General features: G+C 42.5%; 1 protein-coding gene across 1 annotated transcript in view; it reads right to left on the reverse strand.

The window, feature by feature from the left end:
- Positions 1-13892, reverse strand: part of kndc1 (kinase non-catalytic C-lobe domain containing 1) — a 177200-nt gene extending 163308 nt beyond the window's left edge. The window contains exon 1 of the mRNA XM_080205589.1: positions 13476-13892. Within this exon, the coding sequence (XP_080061715.1) occupies positions 13476-13553 (78 nt within the window). The 5' untranslated portion in view covers positions 13554-13892. The remainder of the gene's footprint in view (positions 1-13475) is intronic.
- Between the last annotated feature and the right edge of the window lie 966 nt (positions 13893-14858).

Consider the following 14858-nt stretch of genomic DNA (forward strand, 5'->3'; position numbering starts at 1 on the left):
CTGAAGGAGTTCTGTACTTGGTGAACCTTTTCTCTCCAGTTAACCCAATTCTGAGCCTTCTGCACTCTGAAATTGCTCTGGGAGTGATTGTCTGGATTCCATGCTTCTGCAGATTTCTGGAATCCATAGAATCCTAATAGTGCAGAAAAGAGGCCATTCAGCCCATCGAGTCTGCATCAACACTCCAAAAGAGCATCCCACCCAGACCCGCTCCTCTGCCCTATCCCCATGATCCTGTGCATTTTCCATGGCTAAACCACCTAATCTGCACATTTTTGGACATTAAAGGGCAATTTAGCATGGCCAATCCACCTAACTTGCACAGCTTTTCACTGGGGGAGGAAATCCACACAGACAAGGAGAGAAGGTGTAAACCCCACATAGAAAGTCACCCGAGGCCAGAATCAAACCCCTGACTTTGGTGCTGTGAAGCATCAGTGCTAACAACTGTGCCACCATGAAATGCTTCCTACTTTTGTATTTTTTTATTTGTTCACAGGATGTGGGCATTGCTGGCTGGTTCTGCATTTATTGTCCATCCCTAATTGTCCTAAATTAAGTGGTTTGCTCGGCCATTTCAGAGGGCATTCAAAAGTCAATCACATTGCTGTGGATCTGGAGTCACATGTAAGGATGGCAAGTATTCGAATTGGGGCTGAAAACGTATCCAAGTTTAGTGACGGTAGAAACTTAGGGCAGAATGTAAATTGTGAGGACACAAAGAGATTATAGACAGTTTAAATTCATTTTCAGGATGTGGGCATCACTGGCAAGGCCAGCATTTATTGCCTTCAACTTGTTGCCCTTGAAAAGGTGATAGTCAGCTGATTTCTTGAACCGCTGTGGTCCTTGGGTATAGGTACACCTACACTGCCATTTGGGAGGGAATTTCAGGATTTTGACCCAGCGACAGTGAAGAAATGGTGATATATTTCCAGGTCAGAATGATGAATGACTTGGAGGGGAACTTCCAGGTAATAATATTCCCAGATATCTGCTGTCCTTGTCTTTCTCATAGTGGTCATGAATTCAGAAAGTGCTGCCTAAGGAACCTTGGTGAGTTCCTGCAGTGCATCTTACAAATGGTACACACTGCTGACACTGTTTGTCAGTGGTGGAGAGACTAAATGTTTGTGGAAGGGATAGCAATCATGCGGGCTGCTTTATCCTGGATGGTGTCAAGCATCGAATGTTGTTGGATTTGTACTCGTCTAAGCCACTGGAGAGTATTCCATCACACTCCTGACTTGCACCTTGTAGGTGGTGGAGAGAGCTTTTTGGGGCGGCGGGGGGGGAGAGAGAGAGAGAGAGGGACATTGACAAGGTGAGATACTTGCCACAGGATTCCTAGCCTTTGATCTGCTCCAGTATTTATATGGCTAGGTTAATGGTAACCTCCAGAATGCTGGTAGTCAGGGATTCAGCTATAGTAATGCCACTGATTGTCAAGGGGTAATGGTTAGATTCTCTCTTGTTGGAGATGGTCATTGCCTGGAACTTTTGTGGTCAAACGTTACTTACCATTTGTCAACCCAAGTTTGGATATTGTCCAGAACTTGTTGCATTTGGACATGGACTGCTTCAGTATCTGAATTATTGCAAATGGTGCTGAATACTGTTCAGTCACCAGCAAACATCCCCACTTCTGACCTTATGATGGAAGGAAGGTCATTGCTGAAGCAGTTGAAGATGATTGGGCCTAGGACACTACCCAATGAACACATGCAGTGATGTCCATGGGCTGAGATGAATGACCTCCAAGCTCTACAACCATCTTACTTTACAACAGGTATGACTGCAACCAGCAGAAGGTTTTGCCCTGTTTCTCACTGATTCTAGGGCTTCTTAATGCTGTACTCAGTCAAATGCTGCCTTGATATCAAGGGCAGTGGATAACAAGGTGTCAGATGGAGTAAAATATGAGGAAGTGAAAGATGGTACCACATTGATTGTCATGATTAGAAAAGCAGAATACTTTTTAAGAAGGCATGAAATTTGTAAATGTGGATGTTGGGAGGGACTTACTTGGCCAAAGAATGCAGAAAATTAATACACAAGGTGACCAAGCATTGGGAAGGAAAATGGCAATATTTGGTGATACCATACCTGGTGCATAGGAGTTAATACATGGATTGAAAGTGATGCATCGAACACTCCTGGGATGAGAGGGCTGTCCTGTGGTGAGAGACTGAATAAATTCAGTCCATACTCCAGATCTGGAGTTTAGAAGAATGATAAGTGATCTCATTGAAATGTACACAATGATGAAGGGACCTGACAGGGTGTTCTTCCCCCTGGCAAATGTAGAACATGAGCCACAGTTTCAGGATAAAGGGCTAATCATTTAGGAATGAGATGAGATGAGAAGAAATTTCCTGACTCAAAGGATCATGAATTTTCGGAATTCTCTACCCCAAAGGGTCTTGGATGCTCCATCATGCAATATATTTAAGGCTGAATTAAACAGGTTTATTGACCTCTCAGGGAATCAAGGGATATGAGAAACACATGGGTAAATCAACTTGAAATCAGAGATCAACCATGATCAGAGTAAATGGCAGAACAGGCTTGAAGGCCGTATGCTCTACTCCTGCTTCCATTTTTTATGCTCAAATGAAACTGTTATATAGATTCACCATAACTTCATACTCTTTGCCTCTATTTATAAAGCTCATGATCCAATGTGACTTAACAATCACTTGCTCAACTACACTACTACCTTCAATAATTTGTGCACCACTTCCCTTCGCTCTTGCACTCCCTTCAGAATTGAAACTGTTATGCTCTTTCCTCATTCTTTCTACTGAAAACATCACTTCACCACTCTCTGCATTAAGTTTCCATCTGCCACACGTCTTCTTGAAATTGATGGCTGCCCTCCTCACCATTTGCAATACTTCCAAGCTTTGTGTCAATATGTCAAGTTTGGAATTGTGTCCTGTGCACCGAAATCTAGGCCATTAATATAGAGCAAGGAAAGCAGTGATCTTCATATTGACCCTCTGGGGAACTGTTCTACATCTCTTGGCTTTCAAAAGGGAGTTCAGTAATTAGTTGAAGAGAGAAAAGGTTGCAGGGCCATTGGCAAAGGGCAGGGGAGTATGACTAACTGAGCAGCTCTTATTGAAGCCAACATGGACACAAAGGCTGAATGCCCCCTTTGTGCTGTAATCAATTTATCATTCTGATAAATATTTAAAAACTTTTATAAAATATGAAACAATAAATGTGAGTATGTAGGTGAATAGTGACCAGCTTTGACACCAAGGCAGAACATGACCAAGTCTGGCACCAAGGAGCCCCTAGCAAAACTGAAGCTCATGGGAATCAGCAGAAAACTCCTTGTTATTTGAAATCATGCCCAAACACAAAAAGGAAGTTGGCTGTTGAAGGCTAATCACTTCAACCCAGGACATTGCTGCACAAATTTCTCATGGCAGGCTCCGACATCCAACCATCTTCAGCTGTTTCGATAACTTTCCCTCCACTTTATCAAGTCAGAAGGAGAGACATTCACTGATCATTGCAGTCTTCAGTTTCATTCACAATTCTTCAGATAGTGAAGCAATCCACCACTATTTGCAGCAAGACCTGGACAACATCCACACTAGCTTGAGTGGATTAGTGGTAAGTAACATTCATACTTTAGAAGTGCCTGGTAATGACCGTCTCCAACAAAAGAAAGACTAACCACTTCCCCTTGAAAAGCAATGGCATTACCATCACTGAATCCCCCACCATTCATTTCTTAGTGGTTAGCATTGACCAGAAATTAACTGGGCTAGTCACAGGAATACTTTGGCTAAAAAAGGTCAGAGGCTGGGTATTCTGAATAAATTCCTGATCCCTTTTATTAAAATTTTTAGTTACAAAGCAAAGTCAGAAGAGGGATGGAATACTCTCCACTTTACTGGATGTATACAAATCCAACAGGAGCTTAGCATCATTTAGGACAAAGCAGCCCACTCATCAGCACCCACCCTTCACCTTAAACACTCACAGCTCTCCTCCACTAGCATGATTGCAGTGTATCCCATTCAGCAACTCTGCAAGGCTTCTTCAATACCACCCTGTGAATCAAGGCCTGTGCCATTGAGAACAGCAAGGGCAGCAAGTGCATGGAAACAATACCAATTCCAAGTTCACTTCCAAGACAGCCACAATACACGCACTTCTAAACTTGACACTAGTCAAACATCAATGATATTCTTCATTCATTGAAAAGATTTCAACCCTTAAAACACAGATGATGTTTCTAATAATTGTTTTACCAGCTGGTTAGCAAATCTCTCTACAGCCATTTATATACAACAATGCATGACTGCAAGCCCATCAACCACACTCTAAGTACAGCACTCAAAATGCGATGCAGTTACAAGTATTTGGGCACAAGCAGTTATTTTTGGGCCTAAGATGTGATACTAAGCTTCAACATAGCAGCAAAATTAAGCAAAAGACAGGGTTAAAAGCACCACATGCATGTAAATCCAAAAATAAGTTTGTGCTGCAACACATTGCATTTGCAGTTTGATAGGCTGAAAATACAATAGTGTGTAGCTTATTCCCAGGATCCATTAAGAACAATTATGTGCACTTATAGAGCACCTTTAACATTGCAAAAGCTCTACGGCGCATCACAAGGATAGTGTCAAACAAAATTTGACAGCGAGTCACATAAGGGGATAAAGACTGAGGTAGATTTTAAGGATCAATGAGAGAGGTGGATGGAGAGAAATTTAGAGAGCAATTTCCAAAGCTTAGGATCTATGCAGTACTTGCATTTTGAGGATCTCAGATTTGGGTCAGAATTTTCTGACCATTCATGCCAGCAGGATTTTCCCATCTTGTTGCAGTGAACAGAGATTTGGCCTGCCAGCTTCGCTGCAATGGGAGTGGGGCGTGAATGGGTGGCAAGATTGCACCTCTGGTCTTTGGTTCATGATGTACCATTTAGATTCATGATTTACTATTTATATTTTAAAAAATACCTTAATACTGCACAGGATCACTTACCCCAAAATAAACAGAAACTCAGGAGTTAAAATATAACAGGATGCTGCTGAAGTGAGAGTTTGGCAGCTGTAATCATGAAGTAAACTCACTGACAATTTGCTCCTGTCGCTCTTAATAAAACTTTCAAACAAGCATTTAACTTCGGTTTAATTTATTTTGCAGCAGTATCCACAAAGGAACTGCACTCGTCTTTTCCTCAGATACATTAGGCTGCAGTCCTAGTTATTCCAGTGAAAATGCACTTGATTAATAAATTATACAGAAATAGGTCTGGTTTGAGTTTATATATGCAAGCAAGTCTATTTATTGGTTGATAAAAAAATGTACCAATATAGCAGCAGCAGTGAACAGAAGGCCTGTGGAAAGCACAGTGAAAAAGAAGTACCAAAAGCATATGTAAAAAAAACTTAATAATTTAACAATATTTAGCACATTACTGAATTGTTTCTCAACAATCAATGAACGATGACAATACTAGAATATGTCCGATTACAACACACATTAGGGGGCGGCATGTTGGCACAGTGGTTAGCATTGCTACCTCACAGCGGCAGGGACCCAGGTTCAATTCCCAGCTTGGATCAGTGTCTGGAATCTACGTTTTCCCAGTGTCTGTGCGGGTTTCCTCCAGGTGATCCTGTTTCCTCCAACAGTCTGAAAGACGTGTTGGCTAAGTGCACTGGCCATGCTAAATTCTCCCTCAGTGTACCTGAACAGGTGCCAGAGTGTGGCAACTAGGGGATTTTCACAGTAACTTCATTGCAGTGTTAATGTAAGTTGACTTGTGACACTAATAAATAAACATTTTTCACTGTAGATGCTGCAGTGCCTATACAGGCTTTTTCAAAATTATTTTCTGGGATGTGGAAATCACTGACAAGGCCACCATTAATTGCCCATCCTTAATTGCCTTTGTGAAGGTGACGGCAAGCTGCCTTCTTGAAGCACTGTAGTCCATCTGGTATAGGCACTCCCACAGTGTTATAGGAAGGAGTTCCAGGAATTTGGCCCAGCCTTAGTGAAGGAGCACCAATATTGTTCCAACATTGGATAGTGCATCGCTTGGAGGGGAACTTGCATGTGGCAATATATATCAGCTGCTCTTGTCTCTCTAGGTGTACAGGTCACGAGTTTTGAAGGTACTATTGAAGGAGAGTTGGTGAGTTGCTGCAGAGTATCTTGAATATGGTACACTTTGATGCCATTGTGTCTGGGTGGTGACGGGAGTGAATGCTTGTAGATGATGAATGGGGTGCCAATAAAGTAGGCTACTTTGTCCCTAATTGATGTTGGAGCGGCACTCATCCAGGCAAATGGAGAATGTTTCATCGCACTCCTGACTTGTGCCTTGAAGATGGTGGATAGGCTTTGGGAGTAATATTCATTGTGGGACATGGAAGTTGCTGGCTGGCCAACATTTATTGCCCATCCCTAGTTGACCTTGAGGTGGTGGTGGTGGGCTGCTTTCTTGAATTGCTGCAGTCCATGTGCTGTGGATTAGGGAGGGAATGCCAGGATTTTGACCCAGCGACTGGAGGAACAGCGATATATTTCCAAGTCAGAATGGCGAGTGCCTCGGAAGGGAACGTGTAGGTGGTGGTGTTCCATGTATCTGCTGCCCTTGTCCTTCTAGATGGAAGTGGTTGTGAGTTTGGAAGGTGCTGTCTAAGGGTGTTTGGTGAATCAGGTTTTGTAGCCACAGTATTTACACGGATGGTCCAGTTCCGCTTCTGGACATTGACAATATGGGATTCAGTAATGCCATTTAATGTCAAGGAAAAATGGTTAGATTCTGTCTTGTTTGAGATGATCATTGGCTGGCACTTGTGTGGCGTGAATAGTACTTACAATCGACTAGTACAGGACAACTGTACAGGGCACTGCTGAGACCGCAGCTGGAGTACTGTGTGCAGTTTTGGTCGCCGCACTTGCGCAAGGATATTTTGGCCTTGGAGGGAGTGCAGAGGAGGTTCACTAGGCTGATACCAGAGTTGAGGGGGTTGAGCTATGAAGAGAGGCTGAATAGACTGGGCTTGTACTCGTTGGAGTTTAGAAGGATGAGGGGGGATCTTATTGAGACATATAAGATGATGAAGGGGATGGATAGGGTAGAGGTGGAGAGGTTCTTCCCACTCAGAAGGGACAGCAGGGCTAGAGGGCACAGCCTCAAGATAAGGGGACGGCAGTTTAGAACAGAGTTGAGGAGGAACTTCTTCACCCAAAGGGTGGTGAATCTCTGAAATTCTCTGCCCGTTGAAGTGGTGGAGGCTACCTCGCTAAATATATTTAAGACGTGGGTAGATAGGTTTTTGGTAGGCAAGGGAATTAAGGGTTATGGGGAGAAAGCGGGAAAGTGGAACAGAGCCACTTCAGATCAGCCATGAGCTTATTGAATGGTGGGGCAGGCTCGAGGGGCTAGGTGGCCTACTCCTGCTCTAGTTTCTTATGTTCTTATGTTAGTCCAACTGAGTGTGTTGGGCAATCTTCACAATTGAGCACATTGCAAAATCCAGTAGAAGGTAAGGAATGAAATTTAAAGGTACAAGAATGGTGCAGAAGTAAAGACCAGCTTGCCGTTAAGTCCACCACATATTGTCATAGTGTCACTGAGCTTTGTGACACCAACTGCAGCCCACTCCCCATAACCAATAGCAGCTACTGTTTTTTAATGGATTCCAAAATCCAAAGGAAAAATCAAAGGGCAATTTGGGGAATAAAAAAAATCTGGAAAGTTCTTCTCCGAAATTAACAACCATATCTGAGACAGTGCCCAATGTCTCATAACTTTTATAAACTGCAATTTTAATCATAACTAGCTCCTTGTTGAACATTTGCAATGAATCTGTAAACTCTCCCCTAAGTTTACTAACAGCTTCTTACATCTAACCTGGTTCTATATGTCAGTAGCTTACATGCATCTCCCTTGTTCCTACCTAAACTGTGCGGAATTAAAATAGTCTATACAAATGGACATGATCTAACCCCTTCAATCAATTCTCCTACAGCTCAGTTCCTAGAATAACAAACAAATCAGTTTTCTATACCCATCATGGGAACTGAAGGCCTTCAATGCTTTACACTTGTACGACGCCCCTGCTATGAACCTATACATCTACGATAAAGGCAAAATACTGTGGACGCAGGAATCTGAACAAAAACAGAAAATGCTGGAAAATCTCAGCAAGTTTGACAGCATCTGTGGAGAGAGAACTGAGCCAATGTTTTGAGTCTGGAATGACCCTTCGAAGGGCCTTGTTCTTGTGCCACCGAGATCAAAATGGGGCACGGTATTCCAAATGATGTCCAAACACAGTGTTCTATAAGGACAGTTCAGAGTTTATTTTTTTCATGGAGGTTTGCCCTAGCAATACATCCGAATGCTAAACCATAACAAAAATACAATATTGATTCACTACAAACTGAATCAGAATGTGTGTGTTTAGTTTTCTAAACATTGACTTTTTTTAAAAGAAAAGCCATTTCTTGACCTGGAGGGTAAAACTTCAAGCATTAATGGCACCACTTAGTATATGCTGCTGTAAGAGTGTAATAAATGTTTAATACTGCAGTGTGCCACTAAGATTAGTTTCAACGTCATGGTTATGCAGCCACAGCTATATGTCAGAAATCCAGCTTCCCAAAGCTGTGCTCAATAACCAGCTGATGGCAAGAAGCAAGAGTCAGATCAAACATCTGAGAGAGAGAGTCCAAAGCAAAGCACTAAGGAGTGTAGCAACTCAGGAATTATAGTAAAAGGTCACGCTTCATCACAAAGTCAATTTTGTGTTAAAATCAAGAGAAAATTATTGTCTTAGAAATGTCAACACCAACAAGTGACAAATGGGCAAGAATCATCATCACAGAATTCCTACAGTGCAGAAGGAGGTATTTCAGCCCATCAAGCCTGCACCAACAACAATCCCACCCAGGCCCTAACCTCGTAACCCCACGTATTTACCCTGCTAATCCCCCGACACCAAAGCACTCAGAAGAAACGTATGCAAGCACTTGGAGAACGTGCAAACTCCACACAGTGACCCGAGGCTGGAATTGAATCCGGGTCCTTGGTGCTGAGAGGCGGCAGCGCTAACCACAGTGTCACCGTACAAGCCATGAAATACATCCGGTCATCAATTTGAATTATGCAGAACCTCATCTATTAACGTTATTTACTAAAATTGCATTAAATCTTCACATGGTTTGTATTATTGTACAGCACTATTATTGTAAATAACTAATCTTGATGAACTAATAATATCAACTATGTTGGAGACGTATTGATTATGTTAACTCATGTTGCCTATCCTGAGCCTTCAAAAAGGTATAAACTGAAGTATTTTGTTCATATGCCAACCAAACTTTACCAATACATATTCATTGTTGATTGAGAAAATACACACACTAGTCATAATAGCTATAATGAAATTTAGTCGTGAAAATGGGAGGTGGGAGCACATGGCCTCATGGGGCGATTTCTTAAGTCTTGCACATCATGTTAACTGAATATGCGTATACTATTCAGATTCATTTATTGTCTTAAATAGGTGTACAGAGTTCATCATGAATTCCAAATGCTTTGCGCATGCCTGTGAACACAATTGCTGCATTTATTTTCTTTGGGTGCTGGATCTTTCTACAAACCATGTGGTGAATCTTCTGATAAGACCAGTATCCGCATCTCATCAAGAGCTGGTAGATACAATGTTTTAGAAGCTCACTTGTTCCACAAGATTGCAAATAAGTAACTGTGCCTACAGCAAAAATCCACGTTACTTCTGACTTTAAGAACATAGTTGAGTGTGTAGAAAAATGAAGTTTATTTATTAGTGTCACAAGTAGGCTTACATTAACAATGCAATGAAAATACTGTGAAAATCCCCAAGTTGCTACACTCCAACGCCTGTTCGGTTACACAGAGAATTTGGCACGGCCAATGCACCTAATAAAGCATGTCTTTCAGACTATGGGAGGAAATCGGAGCACCTGGAGGGATCCCATGCAGACACGGGAGAACGTGGAGACTCCACACAGACAGTGACCCAAGCTAAGACTTGAACCCCGGTCTCTGGCATTGTGAGGCAGCAGTGCTAACCACTGTGCCACGGTGCTGAATAGTCAGTCCAATCAAGTAAGGAGTTTAATTCCTTTAAAACCTAGACCGCCTACAACACCCAGAAAACAATCCTTCCAAGTGAATGCAAATTAGATTCCTTCCTTCTTTAACTGCCATGATTTATTGGAGTTGGATAATGAATGGCAAAACTGACTTCATGTTTGTGTTGCTGATAACACCAGTGCAGAAGTGGCAGAACACAGTGTAACCAAACATAGGAAGTGATGTGATTGATTATGTGGCAAAGACTTAGATAGGTAGTAACCTTTGCCTCCACTCAGTGAATGCACAAGAGTGACCCATTATATAACCTGCTTGATTGTAATTGGATGCTGTGTAATGGACAGCTGATCCACAACTACCTGATTTTTGTCACCACGGAAATCTGAAATAATCCTTTAGGTGTTTTCAAACAGTTATATAGGTGTCTGGATTACTGGGAAAGCGTATAGAACTTCTATACATTGTGTGCAATAACTGTGTGTTGCATACCTCACAAATTAATCCACCAAGAAGGAAGATGGCTTGGCTGCACGATAATGGCCATATAGTACAAATGATTTTACGTGCAAAAGATGACCAAATTATCAGCAGTAGATGATGTTTCTAACACAACTAGCACATCAGATGTTATTCCCACCATGGGGTGAACTGCATTCCAGTTGTTTGTTAATCATGTGCAGAATAGATCAAAGTGGAAGCTGTCATTTGAAATTCTGCATTTGGCCGATAGCACTGAAAAAAAATCTTCTGTTTTTGCAAAGTTCTTAGTTTTGTAACAATCTTATGTTCTTTTTGTGCCACCTCGTTACTGACTTGAATATCACCCCAGAGCAACAGAAATAGTCAATTATTTTAAGATGTCAAACTAAATAATGACAAAGCTATTATTTTTCTTCATGGGGCAAGGAATATTTTGAAAAAAACTGTACTGACTTAGGCTCCCCTCTTAATAGCTGTGTTTATTGCTCCAACCCAATTGATGTTCCACAAGGTCCAAAATTACTTCAGTACAAAAATATGTCTCCAACATATTCAAAAACATAGAAACGAGAAGCAGGAGTGGGCCATTCGGCCCTTCAAGCCCATTCCACCATTCTTTTTGTTCATGGCTGATCATCAAATCCAATATCCTGATCCCCCTGCCCCCCCATATCCCTTGATCCCTTTAGCTCCAAGGGCTATATCTAATTTCTTCTTGAAATCACAATGTTTTGGCTTCAACTACTTTCTGTGGTAGTGAATGCCACACATTCATCACCCTCTGGATGAAGAAACTACTCCTCTCCTCAGTCCTAAAAGGTTTACCCCTTATCCTCAACCTCCAACCCCCAATTCTGGACTCCCCCACCATCAGAAAGAATGTATCCTGTCAAGTTTCTAGGGACAACATTAAATCACAAAAGCATATTTCAACAAGTTAAAGTTGTATACTCCCCAATATTAGATTACTATCTTGCAATCACTTCAAATTATCTTCAGTAAACTAACATGGATGATGAATGTAATCAGTCTTATTCATTTTACTTTGTGGCAGCACTATTTTTTGAGAGCTGTATATCGTGGCTTTAATTCTTATACTATCATGTAGCTTATGCTATCATGTAGCAAACCTTTCAACTCTCCCTTCCACCTCCGCAAACACTTTTAATATTCAGTAATGCTGTTCTCAGCTTGATCATATGCCTCCATTTTAATTTTATGTTAATTGTATTATTTATCTTTGGAACGTTGTTCTTTGATGCATTAGTTTCTTGTCTCAGATTATATCTGTTTTGTGCTCTTGCCATCTCTTATTTAAAGATTCTCCCCTATTTCCCTATCAAACGGTTGCTAGCTAATCTGCCAGATTAATTCATTTTATTTCTTTGTTCACTGAATTTTCTTTTTAGTCCAAAATCCACATTTGTCAATTATTTGAAATGTCAAATTTTCCAGACCTTAATTGAGCAACATTGATCCTTGTTGGACAAGAAAAATACTGAACAAAAAGCAGCTCAGGGTGCATGCTAAGTTTTTTTTCTCACTTTGAGAAACTGCATTAGTTTTATTATCTTCAGGTTGTTAAATTCTCCCAAGTCACTCTCTCGTCATTCTTGCCTATCTCAATCAACTGTTGAAAGATCTCTCATCTTCTCACCTCTACTGTTTGGGGGTCAATACATACATAGAATGTGAACAGTGCAGGAGACCATTTGGCCCATCGAGCCTGTGCCAACCACAACCCATCCAGGCCCTATCCCTGTAGCCTCACCTATTTACCCTGCTAATTGTCCCGACACTAAGGGGCAATTTAGCATGGCCAATCAACCTAACCTGCATATCTTTGGAGTATAAGAGGAAACCAGAGCACCCAAAGGAAACCCACGCAATCACAAGGAGAACGCGCAAACTGCACACAGACAGTCACCTGAGGCCAGGATTGAACCCGGGTCCCTGGCACAGAGGCAGCCGTGCTAACCACTGTGCCTGCATGCTGCCCTGGAAGTGTACCACTTCCCCTCCTGTTTCTCAACTCTATGTGGATTTAGGCATCATCTAACTCGCTGGAATATTCTTCGCTCGTGGTTTAGCTATTATTGGTGCCCACCTCTCCTGTCACTTGTGGCAAGATCAAAACTGGAAAATTACAACTCCCATCCAAATCATTACAGCAGCTATATCTTATCCCTCTAGTTATTCATACTTGCAGTGCATATTTAATCATTATTGTGTAATTACCCCTTGAATAGCATCATCATCTGCAGTGCACATTCTGAACCAAGTGATTGCATTGCATCAATTCACTGCCTGTTACCTCAAAAGATTAATGATGGAGAAATTGTGTACACAAATCATAAACTAGGTAATATTCAACCTGGTTGCTTGACTTGGCTACTGGTACCACAGTTACCTACGTCTGGCTCACCACTTGGAAAATTAATCCATTTTTCCAAAAATGACAAGATTCCATTTCTGACAGAGAAGGCTTGTGTGCCCTTATCCAATCATTTACCCAAAGAAAAACCCACACAGAAATCTCATGGCCATGAGGTCACTTTTCAGATAACCTTCTTCTATTTAACCGGCTTCTGCAACTTTGCTTGATCAATTTCAAGTTGCATTGCGGGGTTACAAGTGTCTAGAGAGAGAGAGACTCGCTCAAACCTAGTGCTTGGCGTCCTTTATTTTGATCGGATGTTTATTTGGATTCATTTGAATGAAAAGGGGGAAATATTTAAGCAGAAGACAACTTACCAAATGGTTATCAGCCCCCTCAAAGAACACACACACACACACAGACGCACAAACTGATGCAACTCTTTAAAGAACATTTCAAATACCGCATCAAACATCATTGCGGACTTACCTCATCCTCCAGAAGCGTAGGAAGCGGTTCAAATTCATAATACTCCCTTTCATCACCTTCATCATAACACAGAGCCATTTCCTATCGCCAGTCTCCCTCTCTCTGATTTTAAATTGGGATCTGACAGTAAATAATTGAGAGAGAGAGAGAGAGCTGATATGGAGTGGGAAACAAGCCCTGTGAGCAGAGGGCTCTGCGCCCCTTGTTGATTACAATCGCTTTCTGTTTAACATGCAGCCCGCACAGTGATTCCGAGCGGCAGTCGTGACTCTCCGGGAAGGGATTACAGCCCCGCTCCAGCTTCTTCAGCACAGAGACTTTCTTCAAATAAACACAGGCATGAATTCATCTCATGTTGCTGCTGACTTTCTCTCCCTCCCCCGCTGCGGAACTGGCTCCTCACACTCTGATCAGTAATCAGACTCCTGCTCCCAGGCTTTCCCCTCCTGGGAGCGGAGACTGGGCTAGTTTCGAGATTTCTTTACTCCTTGGCCGCCCGCTCGCCTCTCGGTCAGTTTGCTAAATGCTGGCTGCCATAGCAACATCTCGACATAGCAGCAAAGCCGCATCATTGAGTCAGCAGTACCTCCCTCCCTCCCACACTCTGTCACTCTCTCTCTCTCCCCCACACTTTCACTTTCTCGCCCTCCCTTACTGTCACTGTCTCTTCCACTCCTTCCCTCTCACACTCTCCCTCCCCAATCTCCTTCTCATACTCTCCCTTTCTCCCCCTCTTCCTGCTCCACTGTCACTCTCTTCCACTGCCTCTCTCCCACATTGTCACTCTCTCTCCCTCCCTCATTATCACTCTCTTCCACTCTTCCCTCCCACGCTGTCACTCTCTGTCCCAGAAGGGGGGGAAAAACGGAGCCTCAGCTCACTGGTGAGGCTGGCTGCAGTGCACTAGGGCCAGTCTCCCCCTTTCCACCACCCCCATGGACATCAGGACTCCCCCGCTGCCAATTGCTCCCTGTGCCATCCTCCCCATTCTTCACTGAGCACCACCATTGCAGAGTACTCCCTGCATCCCCCTGTCATAGCTCTACCCCCACAGGACAATTACAGTGCCTGGTGGGCAATGCCAGTTTCCAATGAGCATAAGCTGCTGTACTCCCAGGGCCGATGCTATTCACATTTCTGCCATTGATAGGCACCAAGGGAATGGGCGAGGTTGATGAATTGATTCTGATATAAAAATATTGGTTGATTTGTTTGATAAGGTTGACATTGAAATTGTGGTGGTTTTTATTGCTACATTGTGGCCTAGTGGATGCAATGGTATCAGGGTCAGAGCGAAGGGAAGGAGTGCGACTGTTCTTGAATGGACATTTGTAGTGGTGTTCACTAGTACAGTAGTGCCATCTCTCCATTCACCATCTGCCT

Source organism: Carcharhinus amblyrhynchos, chromosome 17, assembly GCF_965287045.1.
Source record: "Carcharhinus amblyrhynchos chromosome 17, sCarAmb.v2.hapA, whole genome shotgun sequence".
Taxonomy (NCBI): domain Eukaryota; kingdom Metazoa; phylum Chordata; class Chondrichthyes; order Carcharhiniformes; family Carcharhinidae; genus Carcharhinus; species Carcharhinus amblyrhynchos.